The sequence below is a fragment of the Ictidomys tridecemlineatus genome, chromosome 16, assembly GCF_052094955.1.
Source record: "Ictidomys tridecemlineatus isolate mIctTri1 chromosome 16, mIctTri1.hap1, whole genome shotgun sequence".
NCBI lineage: Eukaryota > Metazoa > Chordata > Mammalia > Rodentia > Sciuridae > Ictidomys > Ictidomys tridecemlineatus.
The window spans coordinates 46,931,019-46,956,284 of record NC_135492.1 but is presented as its reverse complement, the minus strand read 5'-3'; the positions used below and the strand labels follow the sequence as shown (position 1 = coordinate 46,956,284).

Sequence of the window (25,266 nt, the reverse complement as noted above, 5' to 3'; positions counted from 1 at the left end):
GAAGGAGAATCCAGAGACAGTGGCCACCCGCTGTGCTTCTGAAGGCTTCTGAAGGCTCCCCAGGGAGGTGGAACTGGGGGGCTGCCAGGGTGGGGGAAGCGGGGGGGGGGGGGGGGGGCAGGTCCTTGTGACTTCACCAGGAAGAATTGGAGCCAAACACACGACAGCAAACAAAACGTTTAATAGAGAGAGTGAAAGGAAAGGGTTATGTCCAGCACCAACCGCCTCAAGTTGAGGCCGGCGGGGTGCTCGCAGGTCTAACCGAATCCTGTGTTCTTCCTGCCTTGATTTGCCCGTCTCCCCTAAATCGTACCCTCCGGCGAGGCCCCAGCCACTTCCTCTGTGAGGGCCTGGACCCAGGATGGTTACGACATCGTTGGTGGCAAGAGATAACGACGTCACTTATCTGAAAACCACAGGAGCTACAGCTGGGGTCTGGTTGTAGGAGACCCCACGGGTCTGACACTCACCTGTTTTAGTGAGGGCCCCGGGACTTTCACAGGCCCCTCCAGGGGTCCCAGTTCTCTGCAGCCTGGGGAAGGCCGGGCACTGCAGAGCTCATGTCCCAGCACCTGCCTGTTCAGAGAGGGTCCCCCACGGCTTCGGTTGTCCGGCTCCTGGGTGCTTCTGGGTGCACAGGCCTGAAGTCCACTCTCAACGTGGGTGAGGCACAGAGTCACCCAGGGCAGCGAATCTCCAAGAGTGTGATCCCAAGACCCACAGCACGAGGGGTACCTGGGGGTGGGTGGGCAGTGCAGATTGTCAGAGCCTGTCCCAGACCTCCTCCTTCAGACCTGAGGGTGGAGCCCGGTCTTCAGGATTATAATGTCCCTCCAGGTGACTCCAATGCTTTATTTATTTATATATTGTGCTACTAGCCACTGAACCCCGGGGCGCTCTACCACGGAGCCACATCCCCGCCCCTTTTTATTTTCAGAGGAGGTCTCGCTGATTGCCGAGGCTGGCCTTGAACTCTCGATCCTCCTGCCTCAGCCTCCCAAGCCGCTGGGATCAGAGGCGTGCGCCCCTTTCCGCCCTGCTCAGGGCTCCTTAAATGCTGAACACGTCTTCGCGGAAGAAACAGCTGTCCCTGTTCTCATGGCCCAGAACGTGGTGCAAGTCCTTCTAAGAAGGCTCCAAGAAATCAGAACACGGAATTTTCCAAGACCTCACACCCAAGCCCTTCCACGAAGCTGATGACTTCCGTCTCTGTGGCACTGGAACCGGCTTTCTGCAAAAGGAAACGTCCGTCCTTAGATGTCTCTGAGCAAACACCTCATCTCTCCAAACTCTTTATGATTCAAGTGATTTTAAAAAATAAAAATAGAGTGAATGTTGAAGAAACTAGAAAAGTAGGGAGAAGAGAAAAATAAAACCTACCCATCACCCACCGCTGTCTCAGCACCTTTACTAAACATTAAGCTTTCTGTACATTTGTGACTAAGTCATAGGGCTGCCCAGTTTTCCGTATTTTGGGTGCTGGGGATTGAACCCCAGGTCTCATCCTTGCTAAGCATGCAGTGTATACCCAGTATATACTCCAGCCATCCGGCGGCTTTGCAAATTCCTTTCTTTCTCTGTAACATAATGTGGTATTTTAAAAATGGCTATATGTTCTTTGGCTTTGTGATCACTCATATTCTTCCACTGTCCGTTATAATATTCCCCTTGATTTGGACATTGGTTATGCACAGTTTTGGGCTCCAACACAATGCAGATAATTGGAAAGTCTGGAACCTTCTAATTGTGGATGGCCCTCTGGTTAGATAGAAAGCAGACTCTAATCAATTAAAAGCTCAGCATAAGTTTATTTTTTTTTTCTTAAATAAGTGCCCCCTGATTTTGTCACCCTGTAAGGTCACCTGATCTCCTTGCTTCACTGTCTCTTGAATGTTCCTGTTTCTGAGGTCTGAGCGAGCCCCTGCTTAATCAGAGCTGTGAGCTGGCAGAGATCCCCTAAGTCCCCAGTCGTTGGGCACCCAGAACCGAGCTCTGTGCCCACTACCGTCGCCGGTCCTCTAGAATCCCTGAATCCTGCATCTGCAGGTCCAACCAACTCCAGAACAAAAATATTTGAGGAAAATTTAAAAAAAAAAAAAAAAAAACAACCTGCGTCTGTCCTGAACCTGTATGAACTTGGCTTTCTTTGTCGTTTCTCCCTGAAGAGCGCAGTGAGACCGTTTCCTACCCAGCAGTTGCACAAGGTCAGGCATTAGACTGGAAAGGATGCACAGAGGTTCTGTGCAAATACCGCCCCCTTTTATATAAAGGATTTGAACATCTGTGGCTTCTGCAATCCACAGTGAGCCTTGGAGCAAATCCCCCGTGGACGCTGGGGGACAGCAGCAGAATTGAAAGTTGAGGGTTCCCTTCTCACTAGCCGGTCCCTTGTGGGTGGTCGCTGCCAGTAACATTGGTGGGTCCCCTTGTTCTTACAGCAGAGGCCCCAAGAGTAGGTCAGAGGGCTTTTGCCTTTGGAGATAGGGGTTGGGTCCCTGCCGCGTGTCATTCAGCTGTGGCCAGCCCCATGAGCACTGTGGTTGGGAATCTAGGCCACAGGGCTGATCGCACCAGACCACACCATTCTCTCTCTCTCTTTCTCTCTCTCTCTCTCCTCTTGAAAACAGACAGGGAGATCAACGAAATCAAAGATAGAGTGCAGCAGTGTAATAGAAACGTGATTCACCACCAAGATGCCAAGACACTTCACCTGGGGAAGGAGGTGCTGAACTGAAGATCATGGGCCGAGGCTGTGGCTCAGCGGTACAGAGCTTGCCCGGGCAGGCCAGGGCGCTCACCATGGGGTGGGACCTTACTGAGACAGCAGTGAACATGTCCAACCCGAATCAGCCAAACAAGACCACTGCAGTGACCGTCCCCCCGCCTCCCGGGGCAGACCCCTGCCTTATCATAGGGAAAGTCCAGAGCTCAGCTTCCCCAGGGCCAGCACCCCCTGCGCTCCCGATGCCTCTCGGGACCTTCAGCCTTACCTCACAGTGAGCGGTCACCAGGAGATCTTTGATGTGACTTTTCGGGGCTGGAACAGGTGGAAACAACCTGGCCCACAAGTGACATCTGAAAACAGAAAAAAGGAAGGAGCCGGTGAGCACGGGCGTCTCTCTTGTCCCTCCATGTGTACTCTGAGAGCTGACCTCGTCAGTCCCAGGACTGGGTGATGGATTAACTCAAAACCTTTGCTGATCCAGGGCGGGCATGGTGTGGTGCTCACGCCCGGACATGGCTTGCTTGTTTTTCTCTTCCTGTGACTGCCATTCACCTGCCCCCCCCCCCAGCCCAGAGACGCCATGTGGATAGGACATTTAGGACAGTAAAGCTGTTTCACGTGAAGTTCATTTTCCGAGTTACGAAAGGGCTGAGACAGAACATGTCATGGAGCCTCGGAAGGGCACTTTATCGTACAGAGTGCTACCAGGGATGCAGAGGGGTCTGGGGCCATTTGCAAGCTGCAGGGTCTGCATGGCATTTCCAGGATCTGTGTTGGACCTAACAGCCACCAGCCCCTCGGGGCCAGGTGATGGAAGGGAGCACTTCACCGTTGAGGCTTATGGCATAGAAATGGTAGGTATTTAGAGCTCCATTCCTTGGAGAAAAGTAATAGGTGATTGGTGAGAGCATTTGAATCTACATATATGAGCATGGTTTCCACTCTGTTTCATTGCACCTGTGTTGATTTCATTGCCGAATTGAAAATTTGGGACTGGGTGGGTTATTAAAGACCCAAAGCAAAAAAAAAAAAAAAAAGCACTGAATGGAAAGTTAGCACTGAATGGAAAGGCTACAAGACCAAGGTCAAAAGCTTCACAGAAATGAGGAGGTCACTGAGGAATTTAAGAGCGTGGGCAGTGGCCAAGGGCCACGAGGTGTTCTGTCCAGCGTCTGAGCCAGGCCTGCCGATGCGTCTCGCTATCTATTTGGTTTCCACTAACCTCATAAAGGCCACCCAGAAACAAAGAAAAAATGCTATCAATTTGTCCTGATAAGAAGCACCCTGTGTCCAATGGATGCAGAGACAGAAGACCTACATCCTGCAGAGCAGCGGGCAGATCAACACGGCGAAGCAGGCAATCACTGTGAGCAGGATGAGCAGCCACTCCATCAGTGGCTTTCGCGCCTCGCTTCCTGGTTGGGGTAAAAGAGAGAAAGATCCGAGTTAGGGATCAGAGGTAGATAGGAGGAAGGTTGAGGCTTGGGGCATCAGGAGGCTGGGGTGTGAGTGGCAAGTGGTGGGTAACGCTGGGCAGGTGGCTTCGCCTTCCTGAGACTGAGATGATCATAGTCCTACAGTGGCCAAGAGGGTGAAATGGAATGACATAGCAGTGAGGCCACTTTCAATCGCAATGCATTATTGATTCATTTGGCAAGGACTTTCGGAGTCCCATCCGCCTGCACCTGGAGCCCATCCACTGGAGAAGTCAGATTTTTTTTGATGGAAAAGCACAAAAATAGTTCACAATTAGCAAACTAATTGTAAAAAGCATTTTTTTTAAAGAGGGAGTGAGAGAGGAGAGAGAGAGAGAGAGAGAATTTTTAATATTTATTTTTTAGTTCTCGGCGGACACAACATCTTTGTTGGTATGTGGTGCTGAGGATCGAACCCGGGCTGCACGCATGCCAGGCGAGCGCGCTACCGCTTGAGCCACATCCCCAGCCCTGTAAAAGCATTTTTTACAAAGTTGAAAATTGAACTTGTGGACGGAGGAAGGAGAACATATTTGTAGTTGACACAGTGATCTCAGACTCGGCTGTTAAGTACTTTATGATCTAGATTCCCCCCAAACCCTCCTTTACCCATATTCCCACTTCACAGATAGGAAAGTAGATGGAAAGGACCATTGGTCCCTGCAGTAAGCATTCGGCATGCATCTCAGTCTCCATCTAAATGTGTTCCTAATCCACACTCCAGGGACAGACACTTGGGGGTTTCAATGATAGCTTTGGGGTATGTGTATCATTTTTTTTTTTTTTTTTTGGTAAGGTACTGGGAATGCGTTCAAGAAAAACCCAAGGCCATTCACTAAGTGGTATTTAAAGAAGCGATGTCCTTAGTCGATGTGGTGGGTGGTGCACACCTGTGGCTAAGGGACTGAGGAAGGAGGATTGTGAATTTGAGGCCAGTCTCAGTGACTTAGCAAGATTCTGTCTTAGGGAAAAAAAAAAAAAAAAAAAAAGACTGGGCATATGCACAGCTCAGCCGTGGAGCAGCCCTGGGTTCAATTCTCAGTACAAAAACAAAGGCAGGCAGAGGGGTGTGTATGGTTGCTAAAATACCTCTATAAAACCTGAGTTAGGTCCCTGAACACAGCAGGTTGCTTTCTGCAGCAACGACCTCTCCTTCATCATCCATCCATCCATTGAACAAGGATTTAGGAGCCTCCTTAGATGTTTGGGGCACTGTCCAAGGTCCTGGGACACAGTGGTGAAGAGAACAGGTGGGGAAAAACTGCAGGAGGTCAATCACAGCACAGGATATCGGGACACCTGAGCCCAGGTGTGGTGGGGTTCCGAGTGCCCGGGGAGAAGAAGCCTCCAATCCTCAGTTTGCCCTTGACTTGGTCTATAAAATGCGAAATGCGTATACAGGCGGAGAGTTCCAGGCTGTGTAAATAGACGAAGACTTCCCCAAACCCCAGATGACTGAAAACCAGAAAGAAAAACAAAAAGAAAAAAAAAAATCAAGAACCAAGAGGGAGAAGTGTCTTTAGATGGGGCGCCCGTGACTCCTCTCCACCTCATCTCTTGCTTTGAGGGTTTCTGGGGACTCCAATTGAGGTTCCTCTTGTACTTCCCCAAAGCTCTGATCTCTTTACCTTCTGCTTTCGGATATTCACAGAGGTCCTGTCTTGAAGAAGCCGTGGTTTGGCTTGGCCACCTCCTCAAACCTAGCATCAAATGCCTTCTTCCTTCCTCTCCCAGCCCGAGTTTCTAGACTAAAGGATTTGAGCTGCTTCATCTGCCCCATGCAATCCCTGGTGATGTCTTCAAAGCCAAAGCCAAAGGATTCTTGGATTTTTTTCTCCCAAGTCCTGTCTTCCTAACCTCCTTTCTGGTTTTCAGGCTGTCAAAGGTCGAGTCCTCCTTGAAACACGACTGTGGGTTCTGCTACCCAAATGTTCCTTCTCCCCCTTTTGTAATTTCGGCTGGCCCTCTCCGCTCATCCCGTGACCCCTGGATATTTGCAACTATTATCTTTTATCTTATCTTTTAATAAGTCTTCTCCCAGGCCTTTCATCCTAACCCTGCCAGGATGCACAGTTCCAGGTCTAGATCAAAAAGTGCCCATAAACCAGGTTTGGTGGCACACGCCTGTCCTCCCAGCGGCTCAGGAGGCTGAGGCAGGAGGATGGAGAGTTCAAAGCCAGCCTCAGCAAAATCGAGGCGCTAAGCAACTCAGTGAGACCCTGTCTCTCAATAAAATATGACATAAGGCTGGGGATGGGGCTCAGTGATCGAGTGCCCCTGAGTTCAATCCCTGATACCCCCCAAAAAATAAATAAATAAATAAAATAAAACCTCCCATAGATGAAATGCACTTGAGTGTTTTTGCAAAGCTGAGAACAGCCCAACCCAAGTTTGCATCAAAAAAAAAAAAATAGGGTAGGAAAGAATAAAGGAAGACTGGATTGTGTGGAGGGGAGTCAGGGGAGGGGTGGGGCGGTGGGGGTGGGAAGGATGGTGGGATGAGACAGAGGTTATTACCCTACATACACATGATCACACGACTGGTATAACTCGGTACCATGTACAGCCAGAGGAATGAGAAGTTATGCTCCATGTGTATACAATGTGTCAAAATGCATTCTGCTGTCAAGTGTAACTACTTAGAACAAATTAGCAATCCTGTTGGGGGGGAAAAAAAAGCTTTCATTTTGAAATGTTCTGTGCGCATTAGCCTTGGTTTTTAAAATTAGGGAGGACACCCTCGGAGGGGCATGACCTTTTATTTTTCCAAATCTCACCCATGCTCATCAGTGGTAGGATTCACTTCTGCAGATGAAGCGCCCCGGTGAAGCCGACCTTGACCACACTTGCTCATAGCTAAAGAGCAAACGGGGGTGAATTGACAGCATCCCCTTCGATACTGTCTCACTCCACGTCCCACTCTTCTTGTCTGAAAAAAAGGAATTCGGCTTCCACCTTGTTCCCTCAACATAAACCATCCCCCTCTCTTTCCTCATCAGGCAAGAACCCTAATGAGTCTATCCAGAGATGCTGGACTCGTCAGCGCGGATGCGAGTCCTGTACCGAGTCTGCCAATCAAGAAGAAAGGTACCTGTTTACAACTAGGTTCAGCGGACAGAGAAAGCCGGGGTGCCATAGAAAGAAGAAGCAGTGTTGTAAATATTATCAGGCTCACACACGCACACACACACACACACACACACACACACACACACACGGCCATGTTTGCGGCTCACATTGTGTAACACCCAGTAGCCCGATATGTCAAGTCCTGATAATAGCACCGTTGTTTTGTGAGCATGATTACAAAGATCTTTTCAGTTAAACCACCCTCTGGTTATTGAGTTCAGCTCTCCCTTTGATAAGCAAAGATTCTCCCGTTATTAGCAAAAAAGATCGAGGCCCCCGATTTCATTTCATTCCATCAGAAAAAAACAATGTTATCCATGCACGTTAAGGTGCCATGCTGCAGGGCTTGGGGGAGAGTTTGGCAAGGGGGTTATGGCCGCTGGCCTGACTCCGGCAGGGTCTACTCACATGCAGCCGAGAAAGGACACAACCAAGCACACAACCAGGTGAGCTTCCTTGCAAAGACCAAATATGTTGGCAGGTACAGTGAGTGCAGGGAAGAGCACTCGCCATCTTAACTTGTCAGTCACCTGCTAATTCCCAGTTACTTCCTAATGCACAAAGAATCGAGAGCCAGGGGCTATAAATAAGTGAGTTAACTATAAATAAATGAACTGGGCACGTCTTATGGTGTTGCTGAGGGAGAATAAGGAGAGCAGGCCCCACCAATGGTAGAGCTATGCTGGATGATATGAGGATGAAGGATTTCTGCAGCCTAAGAGTTGGAAGAGCCCTTCAAACATGTCACGAGAGAATAGATGTCTGCAGAGAAGGGTCCAGGGAATTCCCAGAGGGGACAGGGAGCTCAACTCGATGCCAGCAGGGTTCTTGACCTGAGTGACAGAGGAGAATTTCTGTGCAAGCCACACGAAGGCACAGACAGGTTCATTTAGGAAGGCTGATGCCCATGGAGGGGAGAATCCGCACTGTCTCGAGAGTGAGCGGCCCTGGTTCGGGCTGGGCACCCCGTATTGATCAAAGGGCTCTATCAGGGGCAGGACAGGAGGTGGGTTCAGGATGGAGCTGCACAACTCCACACCCATTTTCCCTGCATTTGCCTATTTTCCTCCATTTACAAGGGCCCAAGCCCAGATGGGCAGGCAGCTAAGTTTTCTTCATCTCAGTGGCTTGTGGGTGTCTCCTTGAGGATCCAGTGTTTCTCTCTATCCTACATCTCACGTCCTTACTTGGAATTTCGGAGTCTTGGGCCTTGGAGTATTTTTTTTTTTAAGAAATATTTCATGCCCACGTTCCTGGATCCAGTCCCGGGACTGTTCACAATTTCCAGGTAGCTTGAATCTTCTCTCTAACGGGAGGAGACGATACCCTGCCCACCGCTGAAGTCGCAGCCACGGATGCTTCCTTTTAAAAAGTCGCCGGGCAGTGCCTTGTGTTGGTGTCAAGATGCGTTCCAGAAAGAGGGGGTCGCACAGCCTGTCCTGAGGGGCAGCAGCCCTCGGGATGGACCACTTGGTTCCTGGACACTCTGCACACGTGGTGGCCAACTTAGAGCATCTGGGGAACCCAGCTGTCTGGTTTCTGGGGACCTTCATCTCCTGTATTTTTGACATCTCAACTTTGCAGATGATCCAACGGGTGGAAATTCTATTGTTCTGTGGCCTGGGGGGTGGATATGGGGTAGGATGGCATCCAGGGGCCAGGAAGTCCCCAGGGTGGGACCAATGTGTGCCAGCTCTGCCCCTGGCTGGTGCGGGACCTGGTGAAGCCCCTTGTGACTGGACGCTGCAGCCCCTCTCGCCCTGCAAGTCCCTCTTGCTCACTTGGTTCTGGAGACGTCCAGAAGGCCCCAAGAGGGCTGAGTCATGGACAGAACTCCAATGTGCTCATCCAGGATGCCAGGTTCAACCAGCTTTCCCTGGTGGAAGGGCCAAGCTGTGGTGGCTCTCTGGAGATCCCAGGTTCCCAGTGCAGGTCAAAGGCACAAGCTGACCTCCAGGTGCCTGGACTCTCCAGTGCAGCACGGGCCCCAGCCCGAGCCCCACAAAAAGACAGCATGAGTGAGCAGAGGGTGGAGGTCACCATCCTCAAAAGGCACACAGTCCCGTTCACCTGGAGAAATGGCTCAGGTGAAGGGAAAACTGGAAAAGCCATAGGGACTGGAGGCTGGGGCCTTTACAAAGGGCTGGAGAGGCCCTGTGAGTCTGAGCTACCCCCCAGGAAGGCTGTGCTTGGGGCAGCTTCTTTCTCTGCAAGCAAAGGCCTCCCGGCAGCAAGGGCCGCACACCTTCTGCAGGTCCAGAACCCGCAGCTCCCTTCCCTGTGGGATCAGCTGCTGCATCGCCTCTGCCAGCCCCCAAAGGGGGCTACAGGGGTCGGTCATCAAACCAAAGTGACAGCAAAGCGCAGGGGCTCCCTCCGGGTTCCACCTCTTGCTTTGGAGGTGGCCGAGCAGGGTGACGGTCTATCTCCCACTTTGCAAAATGGAGATGGGGGGGATGTGTGTAAAGGGCTTGGCACGGAGCGCACGTAGTAGGTGCTCGATGCCCATTCAGGAGCCTCCTAATGGGGATGACGTGGAGTCAGCACTCAGGCCTCAAGGTGACGATCTCCAGATCCTCGGAGCATGACTCAAATCGGAGTGTTGTCAGAATCCTCAGCAAAAACGCACAGCGGGCAGGAGGCCAGAATGGCCTTATCCTGCAGGGATCTGCATTCAAATGAAGGCGGGAGGAGAACTGGAGAGGAACAGGTGGGTCAGAGGAGCCGGAAGAGGTCCAGGAACTTGGCCCTGCTGCTTGGCAGGACGGAGGCTGAGCCGATCAAGAGCTGGGAGGATCCAGGGTTCAGAGCCAGCCTCAGCAACTTAGTGAGGCCCCAAGCAACTCAGCAAGACCCTGTCTCTGAATAAAATATGATAAAGGGCTGTGGAGGGGGCTCCGTGGTTAAGCACCCCTGGGTTCCACCTTAGTACCAAAAAAAAAAAAAATCACAGGTAGCCCCCCCACACACTCCCACTGCAGGGAACAAATGGTGGGGCCACCAGGCGGGGGTCTACCCAGCCTGGAAACCGCAGGAGCCTGGGGAAAGGCAGTGGCCTCACCAGACCCAGCCCAGCCGACATCCCCCACTTGCAAAACCCAGAGTCCCCGGAGAGGCCATCAAATACATCTCCTCGGCTTTCCTGTGCCTGGCACCCGGGTCCTGGAGCTGCCGTCCACGTCCCCCGCCCCTGCTAATCCGCACCAGCCCTTGCCTCTGCAGTTGTCACTCTGTGGTGCCAACAGGAGAGGGGAAGCCGAAGGGACCCGGGACAGGAGGGCCCCTCTTGGCCTCCTCCTGGCCTTTCTCCCCAAAATTCTGCAAACGCTACACCTTCCATAAGACCCGGGGACCTCTGCATCGACACAGTGGCAAGACACTGCTGGAAAAGTCACAGCAGGTGACCCCAGGACCACGTGAGAACGCCCCTGGGGCTGAGAGGGTCTCCCCTCGTCTTCATGAAGGGGGCGGCCGTCGGTGAAATGGGTGAGATGCCACCCGTCCAAGAGGGACACCTGGGGGTGGGGGGTGGGGGGCGGGGACCCGTAATGAGCTGAGATCTGCACTAGCCAGCTGTCGCCTAGGCCGTATTGGCAAGAGGGCCCTAAAGTGGCCAGTGAGGGACAAATTCAAAACCAGCTTAAAGTGAGCTCTGTGACTCACAGCTGAGGACACAGGCCAAGAGGGGTTAGGTTGGAGGGGCAGAGTCCCCACTGGGTCCCCTGCCTCAGTGGCAGGAGATCTCCATGCCCTCTGATCTACATTCAAGAGCGTACTACAGGGACACTGCCACATCGATGTTCATAGCAGCACAATTCACAATAGCAAGGCTGTGGAACCAACCCAGATGCCCTTCAATAGATGAATGGATTAAAAAAATGTGGCATTTATACACCATGGAGTATTACTCAGCATTAAAAACTGCCGATATCATGGCATTTGCAGGGAAATGGATGGCACTAGAGCAGATTATGCTAAGTAAAGCTAGCCAATCCCTAAAAAGCAAATACCAAATGTCTTCTTTGATATAAGGAGGGCAACTAAGAACAGAGCAGGGAGGAAGAGCAGGAGAAGAAGATTAACATTAAAGAGGGATGAGAGGTGGGAGGGAAAGGGAGAGAAAAGGGAAATTGCATGGAAGATGGAAGGAGACCCTCAGGGTTATACAAAATTACATACAAGAGGAAGTGAGGGGAAAGGGAAAAATAATACAAGGGGGAGAAATTAATTACAGTAGAGGGGGTAGAGAGAGAAGAGGGGAGGGGAGAGGAGGGGAGGGGGGATAGTAGGGGATAGGAAAGGCAGCAGAATACAACAGTCACTAACATGGCAATTTGTAAAAACGTGGATGTGTAACCCATGTGATTCTGCAATCTGTATACGGGGCAAAAATGGGAGTTCATAACCCACTCGAATCGAATGTATGAAAAATGATATGTCAAGAGCTTTGTAATGTTTTGAACAACTAATAATGTTTTTAAAATCCTCCTGAACACTGTACCTAGGCAGCCTCTGAGCACCTGCTTCTCTGTATTATCTTTGGTCCCTGCTAACTTGGGCGGGAGAGCTGGACATGGGCAGAGGTCCGGCTAACACCTAGATGGCCCACGCTCTGGTCAGCCGGGACCGTAGCTTCACATCGCACCCCTTCCCAAAGCCGAAGTGGTTTCTTAGCCAGCGCCTTGACCTTGGTCTCTAGCATGGTGCTTTGAAGTTCCTTGGGCGGCATTCGAAACAAAATCGAAGAGGGCTGGGGAAGGAGCTCACGTCTGTCTGTCTGTCTGCAACAGCCCACGTGGGGGTGTTAGGAAGGTGCTTAGAAATATCATCGGGGGCCACCGAGCTTGGTGCCCTTGGGAAGTCGCAGAAAACACTTTAAAAATGGAGACCTTGTGAATTCGAGGAATGAAAATGAAGCCCCCCACCCCAGGCATGAATCATCTTGCTCAAAAGCGGTGCTGAGGCGTGGCTCTTCTGTGGGTTTCTCTTTCGGGGCCCACAGTGAGTTTTTTTATCTGGGCGCACGAAGCAGGGTGGAGGGAAGTCCCTTGTGCGCTGGGGTCGGCGTAGGTAGGTCAACCTGGGGGCACGGAGAGGGGGGTGCTCAGGCTCAGCAGAACCCTGCAGCAGGTGACGTGGTGTGTTCTCAGTTCCTCTTACCCCGCTTTCAGTTCCCTCTCCTCCGGAAGGCTCCTGCTTGCTCTCCCAGCCCTCTAGTGTTGTCAGGGTCACCACGTGAGGCCACGTGTGTTGCGCACTGCACCATTTTTAGGGGATCCAGGCTCCCCTGACTCCAAACAGTGTTCCTCTTGCCTGGTCTTCTGTGGAAGTCCACCTGATAGGCCTCGGGTCTGACTCACATTCTCAGGGTCTAATGGGTCACGGCCTCAAGATCCACTCTCTAGTGGAAGTGAATGAAATACGGAGCAGATTCTGGGGGCGTCAGGGTGGAGGGGTAACCAAGATCTCTTACACAGGTCTTTCATTTCTACAGCACCTGGCGCCTTGCAGGATATTGACACTCCACACCAGGGGGCTAAGAGATGGGGTGCTTGCACCAGCCTAGGGCTGAGCCCCATTTCTTCCTGCCACTTGCAAGTGACCTAAACTTTCTTGCAAAATAGGTCGGTGCAGGGAATTAATTGAGATCATGCAAGAGAGTCATTTAGCACAGTGTCTGGCAAATGACCTCCCATACCTGTGGCCTGCTATGGTTGCTGTATTTCACAAAACCCCGGGAGGCAGACAGGTTGGAGTTGCTTCCTGTTGTCCCGCAGAGAGACGAGTGTGTCCAGGGATACGAGGCCCCGGTGTGTGCGGAGGCTGGGTGTTCAACCCCGGCGTTCAGTGGTGGACTCCTGGGTTCTTTCTACCCTCTCCGCTCCCGTAGACCCCCGACCAGGTTCATCTGCCTGTCCAGGCTGCGTGGTTCTGACAGGCACTCGAGACCTAATAGCTGCTTCTTTAACTGGCCTGTGTTCCCAGGGAGGGCCTGGGAAAATGTGCCCTTCATGCACAGCCACCATCTAACGCCCGTGACCTTTCAAAGACCCCACTAACACATAAGGGGGTCATTTTACTTGCCAAACAAACTAGCCAATTTGACCATAAAACCCAAACCACCGCAGAGCAACACAGGTGCTCAAGAAATACCCAGAGATTCAGATCTTCTGTCCAGGAGAGAGAAGGAGGCTCAGGGAGGGATCTAGATTTTTCTGAAGATCACTCCATTTCAGAGTCATTTTTGAAGAAAAGGAACTGCATTATAAATTCAGCATTAGGTATGGGAACATCACAGTGCTGGAGAGCAGATGAGTGGTTGCTGGGAAAGGTGGAGGGAGACAGAGAGATTGGGTGCCGTGATAAAATTGGCAAGAGGAGCCTCTCCCAGGGGCATGCACCTGAATCACAGTGAGTCTGGAGGCTGAGGCAGGAGGATGGAAAGTTGGAGGCCAGCCTCAGCAAGTTAATGATGCACTTAGCAACTTGGTGAAACTCTGCGCCCGGATAAAATATAAAAAAAGTGCTGGGGGGGCGGGGAGGAACAAGGGCTGGGGATGTGACTCAGTGAGTAAGCACCCCTGAGTTTCATCCTCAGGACCAAAGAAAAATGGGGATGGGGGAACAGCATCAGGAATCCTAGTAATGCGCTGTCCTGTATCCTGACTAATGATACACTTTGGATCTCTGTAAAGATACATATTGACACTTGCAGCTCAACATGTGCTGAAATTGCGCAGAACGGAACCCATGAATGAATGCATAGAAAGCCATCGGAATCTGAATACGATAGGTGCAGTGTCATCCCTGATATTCTGACCCGTCATATGGTACTAAGTTTTTTTTTTTTTCTGCAGGACACTGAACTTGGGGTAAGCTACATAAAAGGCAGTGGAGCTCTTTTTCCTTTGAGCAGCTTGTAGATCTACACTTAGCGGAAAAAGTTCAAGCCTTTGGAGAGAAGGAGGAACAGAGGCTTCCAAGCAAGACAACAACAGGTAGGACTCACGAGAAGGGCTTGCTCTGGGGACCGGGTGGACACCCAGGCTTGGCTGGCTTGCTGGAAAAGCAGCGGTGGAGTCACGGGAGATGTGACCCAGCAGAGACGCAAAACCGTTCCAAGAACCCCCACCCCCCAGGTTCTCGGAGACTCACCCACATAGATAGGAGGAGTCCACTCACTCCAGAGCCCGGCTGTCCTGCAGGCGGGGCTCACGGCCGCCCTCACTTGAATGGAGTACTTGGAGAGATGGTCAATGGCGGAGACGAACACGTTGGTCGTGATCTTTTCCATCTAAATGGGGGGGGGAAAAGTCCTTGTATGAATCTCAAAACCCATAAGGTAGGTCGACGACCAGCTGGAGGGGTTCCTGTAGAAATAGTGACCAGTGTCTAGGAAGTCGCTCAAAGACATCTGGCCACCCATGAAGGGTCAGGCGCTCCCGTAGGGGCCCAATTGATGTTTCCGATGCAAAGACCAGAGGAGCCTCTACCAGTGTGAAGAGGATCCCTGGCCTTCTCCCTCTGCGTCCTGAACACTGTCACAAGGGCTGTGCGTCCTGGTACCTGCAAACTCATCTGCCACCTGATTTTGAATGACCTACAAACTGTGACCTGCTACGTTTTGGGGTTTTTGTGGAGAGGGGGTTTAGTACAGTGGGTGGAACCCAGAGGTGATAGGCAACCCCAGCCATATCCCAGCATTTTTCAAAATTTTTGATGTTGAGACAGGGTCTCCCTACGTCGCTTTAGGGTCTTGGTAATTTGCAGAGACTGGCCTTGAACTTCCCATTCTCTAGCTTCGGGCTCCCAAACCCACTGGGCTTACAGGTGTGCAACCACCTCACTCAGTGGCTTAGGTATTTTTCGGTGGCTGGAAAATCTCCAAAGAAGAGTCTTGTTTCATGATACATGAAAACCACGTGAAATGGAAATCTCCGAGTCCACAGATAAAGCCGTATGGGAAGCAGCCTTACCCATCTGTTGACGCGGTGGCCGCTTTAATTCTGAGTGATTTTGGTAGAAAAATGAATGGCCTGCAAAGCCTCTCACCATTTACCAAACAAAAATTTGCAGGCAGGAGAGGCTCGGCAAAAGCAAGGTGCTAAGCAACTCAGTGAGACCCTGTCTCTAAATAAAATGCAAAATAAGGCTGGGGATGGGGCTCAGTGTTCAATCCCTGGCACCCCACAAAAAATATATATATTGATGAGATCACATTGCTCTGCATTTACTTTTTCTCTTATCAGTGAGACACGTGTTGGAAGCCTGCCGCCCCTGTGTTCTGCTCTAGCTCGGTGACTGTGAGCAAGACTGTGTCTTTTTCCAGCTCTTGCCACTCCAAAGGGAATGGTCGTTACCCAAGAGTTATTGTGAGGATAAGATAAAATTATAAAGCTTGACACGTAATCTATCCTCAAGAAATGTTGGCAGTTTAATGAAGTGGGAGGTTTTTTATTTTTATTTTATTATTTTTCTGAGATGGGATCGACTTGCGTTGCCTAGGCTGGCCTCAAAGTTGCGATCCTCCTGCCTCAGCCTCTCAAGTAGCCCAAATGACCGGCACATGCCACTGTACCCTGTATGTGTTTTTTTAAAACTGCGGTAAAACACATTCAATATGAAATTGACCATCCGCTGCATTTTTAAGTGTACCGATCAGCAGTTTTAAATACAGCCCATCTTCCTGTGCTTCTCATCTTTCAAAACTGGCCCTCTGGGCCGGGATGTAGCTCCGTGAACAAGCTCAGGTTGAATCATGAGCAATAGCTCTGGTTTGTTCTGAGACCTTGAGCACTCTGGGTGTTTCCTGTGAGTGGCATCACACAGTTCTTCGTCTTTCTCCTACTAGCTCATTCCCTGAGCACCATGTCCTGACAGTCCATCCACGTGTAAGCCTATGAGCAGCTCAGGAGGCTGAGGCAGGAGGATCCCAAGTTCAATGCCAGCCTCAGCAACTTAGCAAGACGCTAAGCAACTTGGTGAGACTCTGCCTCTAAATAAATATTAAAAAGGGCCAGGATGTGGCTCAGTGGTCAAGCACCCCTGGGTTCAATCCCCAGTGCCCAAAAAATAACAATTAACAAGTAAATAAACCCAGGCTGAGTGACACCTTCCACTGTGGGTACACACCACATCTTGGGTGTGTTCTCATCCATCCATGGCACCTGGGTCGCCTGTAGCTTTGGGCTGAGGTGGGATCTAACACAGCCTTGAACGTGGCTGTAGGCCTTGGAACACTGAGGTTCCTGTTTTCAACCAGAGCCGCGACATTTTACATTTTCCCTCCACCAGTACCCATGAGGTTTCATCTGACCCCTGGGATTGTTTTCATCCCTGAGCAGAACAAAAGGTCTGTATGGTTTGGTTGATTTCCATAACACCTGGGCAGAGGTAGTTGACCTTGTTCGCACCCAGCTATAACCAGAGCAGTCAATGGAGAAAAAAAAAAAAAAAATTGTTCAATGTTTATAAAATGAATATTTGTCATGGACTTTTGGGGCCCTCTGGGGAATTACCTGCAAGTAATTCTTCTTTGTGTTGTGTATCTTCACTTCGTAATCAAAGCAGTGCTGCGGAAAGGCGGAAATGGGTTTGTCCCATCGGATGGAGAGACGCGTTCCCTGGATCTGGGCTGTGACGTTGGTGGGCGGATTCGCTCGAGCTGGTTAGAGAAGGAGAGGTCAGTGACATTGAGTTGGTCATCAGGGCCAATTAACTCCAATCCACCCACACCTCTCCAGGCATTCAAGATTTACCAGTAGATCTTTCTTTTTTGTGTGGGGACTGAACTCAGGGGCACTCGACCCCTGAGCCACGTCCCCAGCCCTATTTTGCATTTTATTTAGAGGCAGGGTCTCACTGAGCTGCTTAGCACCTCACTTTTGCTGAGGCTGGCTTTGAACTTGCGATCCTCCTGCCTCAGCCTCCCAAATACTGGGATGACAGGCGTGTACCACTGTGCCTAGTTTATCATTAGATCTGAATCAGCTCATCTCAAGCCACAGGAAGCTGGTGACTTCCTTAGGACTCCTGTATTGTAGTGGTGTGAAAGAGACCCTTCTTGTGAACCGTAGAGATTGCGGCTGACAGAATTGCATGGATGGCCGGATGCCTGTGATCCCAACAGCTCGGGAGGCTGAGGCAGGAGGATCTCAAGTTCAAAGCCAGCCTCAGCAACTGGGTGAGGTGTCCTAAGCCACTTAGCAAGACCCTGTCTCACCATAAAAAAATAAAAAGGGCTGGGGAGGTGGCTCAGTGGTTCAGCGCCCCTGGGTTCAATTCCGGGTTCTAAAAGGAACGACAATGATGGGTTGCTAACGGCTAAACTCTGGGCTCCCACTGCTGCTGCTCAGTGGATAGCTCAGGGCTCCTCCTGTGCTCCTGTCCCCGCCTGCCCTTGGGCACCTACATGGAGGAGCCCGAGACGGTGGGGGGTTCTGGGGTCTGTCAAAGAGCAAGACATGCCCAGTTCCCTGGACCCCCAGCTCTGGGGTCCCTTCTCTCAGCTGTGCCTGTCTCTTTCTTAAATAAAACTCACTTTCTAAGCTTGGGAACGTTTCCTCTTCAACACCAGGAAAACAAGGACCTGATCCTCATCTCCAAGACGGGTATGGGCAGCATCTCCTGAGCAGTGTCTGGGGATGTGGCCAGACATCCTCCAACATCCAGGGCCGGTCCCCATAGCACAAAACTCATGCAACCCAAATCTGCAGCAGTGCTCCCACTGAGCCACCTGCCCCCATCAGCAGCCCAAACGTAGTCCCACCCTGTGCAGCGCTGAGACCCTGCAATGCAGTGATGTGGGCCACGCTGGGCGGAGTCTGTCTTACCGATGGCTTGCACCCCAAACAGCTGATCAAAGGGTCTGATGGCAGCTGTCCTGCTGGTGCCGTTAACGTGGACCGCCAGCCAGCCGTGCCCCTTGCTGCTGATGGACGACCTTGGGACCCAGCAGGCGGTATTTCTGCTGGTGGGGTCTTTGCGGTATTCCTGACACTCCTCGGTCCAAGAGCCATACCTACAGTGGAAGGCTCGTGAGTTTCCTAAGGCCCAGAGGGGGTGACCCATCTGCATGGGCTAAAAACAGGGACTCACCTGTAGTAGAGGAAGTACTGCGTGTCTGGGGGGGCCTCCTCGCCCGACAGCCAGGTGCAGTGGAGAGAAACTCGGTGTGGCCTCCGGTGGCCACCACCTGCCATTGTCGTGCTGGTGGCACAAGTTAAATTCGAGACTGAGGTTCCGGGAGACCCTGGGTGGTCGGAAATAGAACAAAACAACGTGGCTGCTGTTGCTTTTGAATCTTGGACCTCTTTGGAAACCTTAGCGATGGCACGTGTCTTGTCACCTATTTATAGAAACTTAATATTTGCAAAGAGCTGACTTCCTAGCGAAACTAGAGGCATAGAGTCCAGGGGCCTAATGCCTGGGCGCCGTGGTGCACACCTGTCATGTCAGCAACTCGGGAGGCTGAGGCAGGAGGATCGCGAGTTCAAAGCCAGCCTCCGCAAAAGCGAGGCCCTGAGCAACTCAGTGAGACCCTGTCTCTAAATCAAATGCAAAACAGGGCTGGGGATGGGGCTCAGTGGTCGAGTGCCCCTGAGTTCAATCCCTGGTACCAAAAAAAAGATGTACTGCATATCTATTTCAACTATATATTATGCACAGGTGGAATTGGCAATAAGAAGTGACCACAGCCCCCGTTAGGGTGTGCATGCCTTGGAAGACTCCTCCCAGGAACTGGTGACTGACTACAGAAAAGCAAATCACTGTTAGTTTTTCTGTTTCCCCGTTTTGCAAAGTTCGGAATGACACTGGACTTTGAGGAGCTTCCCTTACCTGGTGGGGCTTGGAGTTCTGCAGAGACCCAACTGCTGGCCAGGGGGGCGTGCCCTTCCTGCAGGATGGTTCGAACGCTTGCCGAAAAGCCTTCGTGGAGGGGGGCCACGCAGGTGCTCTCCGTGCTCCCGGTTTCAAACTGGAAATAAAATCCACAAGTAGCCTTTGAAACAATGACTTCTTATGCAGGATGCCTCTTCTTCCACTTTTCAAATGGAGCATAGATAAAATAGACTGAAATAGTTTTGTTAGGAAAAAAAAATTGGGGTGGGTAGGTTCCAGGGATGGAACCCAGGGGCACTCGACCCCTGAGCCCCATCCCCAGCCCTATTTTGTATTTTATTTAGAGGCAGGGTCTCACTGAGTGGCTTAGGCCTCGCTGTTGCTGAGGCTGGCAATCCATTCTAATAACCTAATTGCTCGGTGGCCCATGAACATATTCCTCTCATAAAACCGAACAAAATATTACAAAAATTAAGGTTTAATTGAGCTTAAGGTTGAGGTTCCCTTTGACTCCTATCTCTAGTGTCCCTCTGCCCTGCAGAAGAAGTAACAGGAAATTCTCTGGAATTCCATATTGGCTGCAAAATAGTTAAAGAACACACTGTTTCTGCCTTCATGGGACTTTGGGACACAGCAGGTATTGCAGGTGGTTTCCATGAGCACAAAAGTCATCCTGAGGCTCCAGGGACAACAATAGGGTATAGATGAGGGGGCTTTGAACTTGATTTGTTTGACTTTGAAACTTAGTATTTGCAAAGAGCTGACTTCTGCCCAGTTGCAAGGCTACTTACTGTCTTCTGTTCTTTATGCCATTGTAGAAAAAAAGCATCAAACCGTTATCTACTCCATTCTACCTGTGGTCATTGTCTTTTTTTTTTTTTTTTTTTTTTTGCTTAAAATTTCATTTGATTAAAAAAAATGCAGCCCAAAGAAACATTTACTCTACATAATAACAGCTGCCCTTAGAAGGGATATTTACGTCATCGTCTTGTGGGGCGTGGATCTTCACATGGTATTCCAGGTGAGCGTCCCTGGGCTCTTGGTCAGGATTTGGTTCCCAGCTTAAAAGGACTTGGGCTAAACCCGTGACTCTGATGGTGAAATTCACAGGCGGGAGGAGGGACACTATGGAAAAAATTAAAAAGCAACACGATGTTTTGTGGTGCACAAACAGCACTTTCAAGTATTTAAAAACGTTTTACTGTACTATTTTGCTCATGGATGTGAAGGTGTTCAATGCCGGAATAATTTCAGAAGATGCTTCTTTAAAACTGTTTCCAACTCATTCTCTTATTTTTTTTTTTTTTTTTTTTACTTTTCCCAAGTGTCTATCTATACCATGGATGTGGTTTTTTTTATGGAAATATGAATATTTTTCAACATCATTTATTGTAACCGTAGTTTTCAAACTGAGAGCCATTCTCTATTAATGGGCCGCAATCACAATTTATTGGGTTGTGACCAGCATGTTTTCAATGATGTGGAAGAAACATAGAATCGAAAAATACCAGAATAGAAAATAACAGGGTGCGTGCGTCACCTGTGAAAAGAAGAACAGCTTCTTTGCAAATCTCTTGTTGCCATTACATAAAGGTACTGAGGTATGTGTCCGTGTGATTCGTGATGTATAAAGATTCCTGATGCGTTCATTTCCTACTATGAGTCATGGCCCAAAGTACTGGTGACCCTGCTTTCTTAGGCATTTATAGAAAACAGCTTTTTTTTTACCCGCTTCATGAACCACACTTTGACTTTGCTTTAAAAAAAAAAAAAAGTCCATTTAATTACAAAATCAAATCAGTACCTGCTCATCAGTTTTGTAAACATGAACAAATTAAAAAGAAAAAGAGAAAGAAAAAAGAAAAAAAATATCCTACAATTCTACCATGAAGAATGCCATTAAGGGCTGGGGTGGTGACTCAGAGGTAGAGCACTGTAGACCTAGCATGTGTGAGGCCCTGGGTTCGATCCACAGTGTCCCGTAAACAAATAAATAAAAAGTTATTGTGTCCATCGACCTCTAAAAAATATTTCTTTAAAAATCTGCCATCCTACCGTGAAGAAGGACATTAACATGATGCAGTCACTATATGATTTTTTTTTTCTGGGCATGCATTGATACGACTTTTTAACTTTTTTTTTTTCTTTAACCAGAATTAGGCCAATACTGTTTACGCTGCTACCGAGTCCTCTTTTGCTCCCTGACGTGTGGGGATTTTCCATAGACCCCAGGAGACTTCCAGCACTCTGCACCCACCCCATATTTAAAGATACATATAAAATGTCCTAACTGTTGGTTTGCTCAGGGGGAAACCGTGCTACCCCTTCTAGGGTGGACTAGGTTGAATCCAAGGTCCTTACGCTTTGGGTCAGGAAGTAAGTCGGCGGGTGGTATCACCGTGGCTCCCCAAAGAACCAGGAGTACAGGGACCATGACGGTCAGTCGGATCCTGCAGAGAGCAAGGGGACAATTGAGATCATCTTGCAAAGAGCAAGGGGACAATTGAGATCATCTTGCTGGCATTTCTGAGAAAAACGGAAAGCCCCTTTCTAAAGCAAGATGTGGGCATCTGGCCATTTAACAAGCATTTGTGACATAGATCCTTTTATTTATTTAATGGTACAAGGGATGGAACCCAGGGGTGCCTAACCACTGAGCCACATCCTCAGCCTTTTTAAATAGTTGATTTAGAGACAGGGTCTCACTGAGTTGCTCAGGGCCTCGCTAAGTTGCTGAGGCTGGCTTTGAACTTGTGATCCTCCTGCCTCAGCCTCCCAAGCCCCTGGGATTACAGGGGCACATCACCATGCCCGGCTGTGACATCCATCTGTTACATGCTAGGAATACAATATGTTAGACTTATACGTTGGGACCAGGTCTCCCAACAACAACAAAAAAATGTGTTAGGCACCGTCGACAGCAGACATAAAACATTACCAGGACTATTTAAATACAATCCGCAGGTTAGGGGTTGTAACTGGGTGGTAGAGTGGGTGTTTATCATGCATCAGACCCTGGCTCCCACCTCTGGCAATATTTCTACCTACTTGAAACAAGTGGACCATGAGAGTGAATTCACAGTGGGAAAAGTCACCATCGCTCAGTGTGAAAAAGCAGAAAAAAACTTAGCATCCTATTTCACGGCGCAAATAGCAGAGAGAAGCATCTCTCTTGGGGAACTTTCCACTAGAAAGCTCTTCAAGAATACAAGCAACCATAAATGTTGGTGAGGATGTGGGGGAAAGGCACACTCATACGCTGCTGGTGGGACTGCAAATTGGTACAACCACTCTGGAAAGCAGCATGGAGATTCCTTAGAAAACTTGGAATGGAACCACCATTGGACCCAGCTATCCAACTCCTTGGTTTATACCCAAAGGAGTTAAAAATCATCATACTATAGGGACACAGCCACATCAATGTTTATAGCAGCTCAATTTACAAAAGCTAAACTGTGGAACCAACCTGGGGGCCCTTCAGCAGATGAACGGATAAAAAATATTTAGTACCTATACCCTGTAAAGGAATATTGCTCAGCCTTAAAGAATGACATCATGGCATTTGACGTTAAATGGATGGACCTGGAGAAAATCATGCTAAGTGAAATCAGGCCAATCCCAAAAAAACAAAGGCCAAATGATACACGGATGCTAATTCCCACAAAGGGGTGGGGGCTAGGGAAGAATAGAGGTACTTTGGATTAGACAGAGGGGAGTGAAGGGAGGGGAGGGGTCGTGGAGGTAGGAAGGACAGAGAATGGATCTGACATTATCTCTCTCTGTGCACGTATGACCACACAACTGGTGTGATTCTACTACATGGGCACCCAGAAGAATGAGAAATTATGCTCCATTTATGTAAGATGTGTCAAAGTGCATTCTACTGTCATGTATAAACTAATTAGAAAATTAAAAAAAAAAAAACTCTTAAAGAAAATAAATCTCTAGCTTCTCTCTGCACAGATATTTCTCCTGGGAGCTGCACTGTAAGTACGAGCCACGTGCAATTCTCCCAGAGCCGTCCTCCCTGCGGCCACACAGTCCCCAGTGATTCAGTGCATAGAGATCATTCCAACCATCGAAGGAAATGAGTCTGAAAATTTGCCAAAGAACAAGCCATGGCTCAGCAAAGAACTTGGGCCCCATCTGGAATCTTCCAAGATCAAAAAACAAAACAAAACACAAAAAAACCCTACACTGTGTCCACTCTATATTACTAATTAGAATGACGTATAGTTTTCTGTTTACAGTTTTATTTTAATAGCTTGATATTTTCCAAATATAATTCCAGTGGAACCAAAGGAGAGATCCTGAGTAAACAGTTAAGTTCAGCAAATAGCACAAAACTCTTCATTGCTTTTTTTCTTAGCTAAGTGGCTGCTGAAGTTATTGCTATTCCTACTGAAGTTACTAAGGGCAAAGGTCACCGTGTTAGGAAAGAAACAGCATCGAAACCATAAAGTCCTTTTTTTTTTTTTTCCAAATCAACTTAAGTATTGCTAATCGGAATCATGCCCATTTCGATAGAAATAATCATCTTGTTTCTTTTTCTCTGACAATTCCAACTAGTGAAAGACGTTTGGAACCCACAGCAGTGACAAAACAAAAAAATCCAGACATTTTCACATTTTTCTTTCAAATTTCCAACCAGTGAGTATTTTCAATGAGTTAAAGGGAAGTGTTAGCAATCTTCGGAGCCTGAGCAGAAAAGATAAAATATCCTTCTCAACAACCAAGAGAGCTTCCTCTTGAGACTGCAAAAGTGATGTCTTAAGATGTCCGCATTTCCTGAAATGATATCAACTACCATCTAACTGCACTCATTTCATCAATAGGAATTTCAGATCAGGGAAAAAAAAAATTGCAAAATTAACACCCCCACCGCCCCTCGCCTAGTGACTGTTACCAAGTAAGAGAGATGTTAGAACCAGACGTTCTAAAAATAATGAACATTGGTTCATCTTTTGCAAATTAAGTTGTCGAAGTCAATAACAAAACTGTTGAACTTCTCAGTGGGGGAGATGATTGAATATTTTACATAAGCAAGAACTCTCCCTTAGAATGGGCCATATAGTCCTACGTAGCTGCAGAAATCAGAACTGGTTGTTTTTTTTTTTTTTTTCCAAATTTGATCATTCGAAATTTTTTTGAAGGTCAACTTTTGGCCAGAAACAGATTTTTTTTTTTTTTTTTTTTTTTGCTATCTCTTGGGGATGTTTTCTATTCAAATAGAATAGTACCCGGGAGAGAAAATCAGTTGTCCCCTTTGCTACACAATGTACTCACGTAAGAGTCTAAAGGTGACCAAGAAGAGCAATTTTGGGTGCACAGATGGGTTTCAGGCTCAGCATTCCTGGAGATTCAGCCTCGGACCCCCCCACGCACCCCGTTTTCTTGAGTCTTGCTGATTCTCTGTTCTTTGGAAGCACCCCCAGCGGTGGCCCCTTAAAACTTCTGGCCCCCTGAAGAGCAGTCATTCTTGCTGACAGTGGCTGGGTTGGGGGTGGAGGGACAGAAGCTCAGATCTCTCTTTAATCCAAAAATACCCTGTCCTCTCCAGGGTGCAAGAATAGAGCCAATTCACCAGCTGCATTTGTAGGCACCCATCTACCGTCTCCAAATGACAATAGTCCCTCTTCTCCTGGTGGCCCATGAAGGTCCAACAGAAAACCAGGACATCAGCATGATAGGCTTCAAGCTGCCCGGAAGGAAGGAGGGCCCAGCTGCCCACCTGTGGTCACTCGGGAACACGCACTGGATCTCGAGGACGGATCAGGGGCTACTTGTTCCTGGGACGTGGGGTTGAGTCAACCTAGGATTCCTCGAGTGCTCTCTGAGAACTGAGCTTCCGGTGGGCCATGAAAGGTGAAAGAAAACAGGGGCACCATCTCTTTCAGGACAGATGTTTCTAGAAAGTTGAGTCAAGTGTTAACCATGGGGGGGGGGGCGGGGGTGGACTTCCCCGGGATTCTTGAGAAATCCGTCCAATTCTACTGAAGTTCAGGGTCACAAAAATCTTTCCCCTCTCTCTCTTTTTTCCCCCCCTTTTCATAATTGATTGATGTTCTGCCCAGAGCATGTATTTGACAACCAAAG

The 25,266-nt window shown here is 49.2% G+C and overlaps 1 protein-coding gene across 1 annotated transcript; it reads right to left on the bottom strand.

Annotated features, from left to right (window-relative positions):
* Nucleotides 1–274: 274 nt before the first annotated feature.
* On the bottom strand, nucleotides 275–21,617 carry Il5ra (interleukin 5 receptor subunit alpha). Its single transcript, XM_005330957.4, has 10 exons — nucleotides 21,532–21,617; nucleotides 20,150–20,295; nucleotides 19,168–19,306; nucleotides 18,427–18,580; nucleotides 18,162–18,349; nucleotides 16,848–16,993; nucleotides 14,485–14,623; nucleotides 4,044–4,140; nucleotides 2,991–3,075; nucleotides 275–1,231 (listed from the first exon to the last, which is right to left on the bottom strand). The coding sequence occupies exons 1-10, from the start codon at nucleotides 21,602–21,604 to the stop codon at nucleotides 1,145–1,147; spliced, it is 1,254 nt and encodes a 417-aa protein (XP_005331014.2). The 5' UTR covers nucleotides 21,605–21,617; the 3' UTR covers nucleotides 275–1,144.
* Between the last annotated feature and the right edge of the window lie 3,649 nt (nucleotides 21,618–25,266).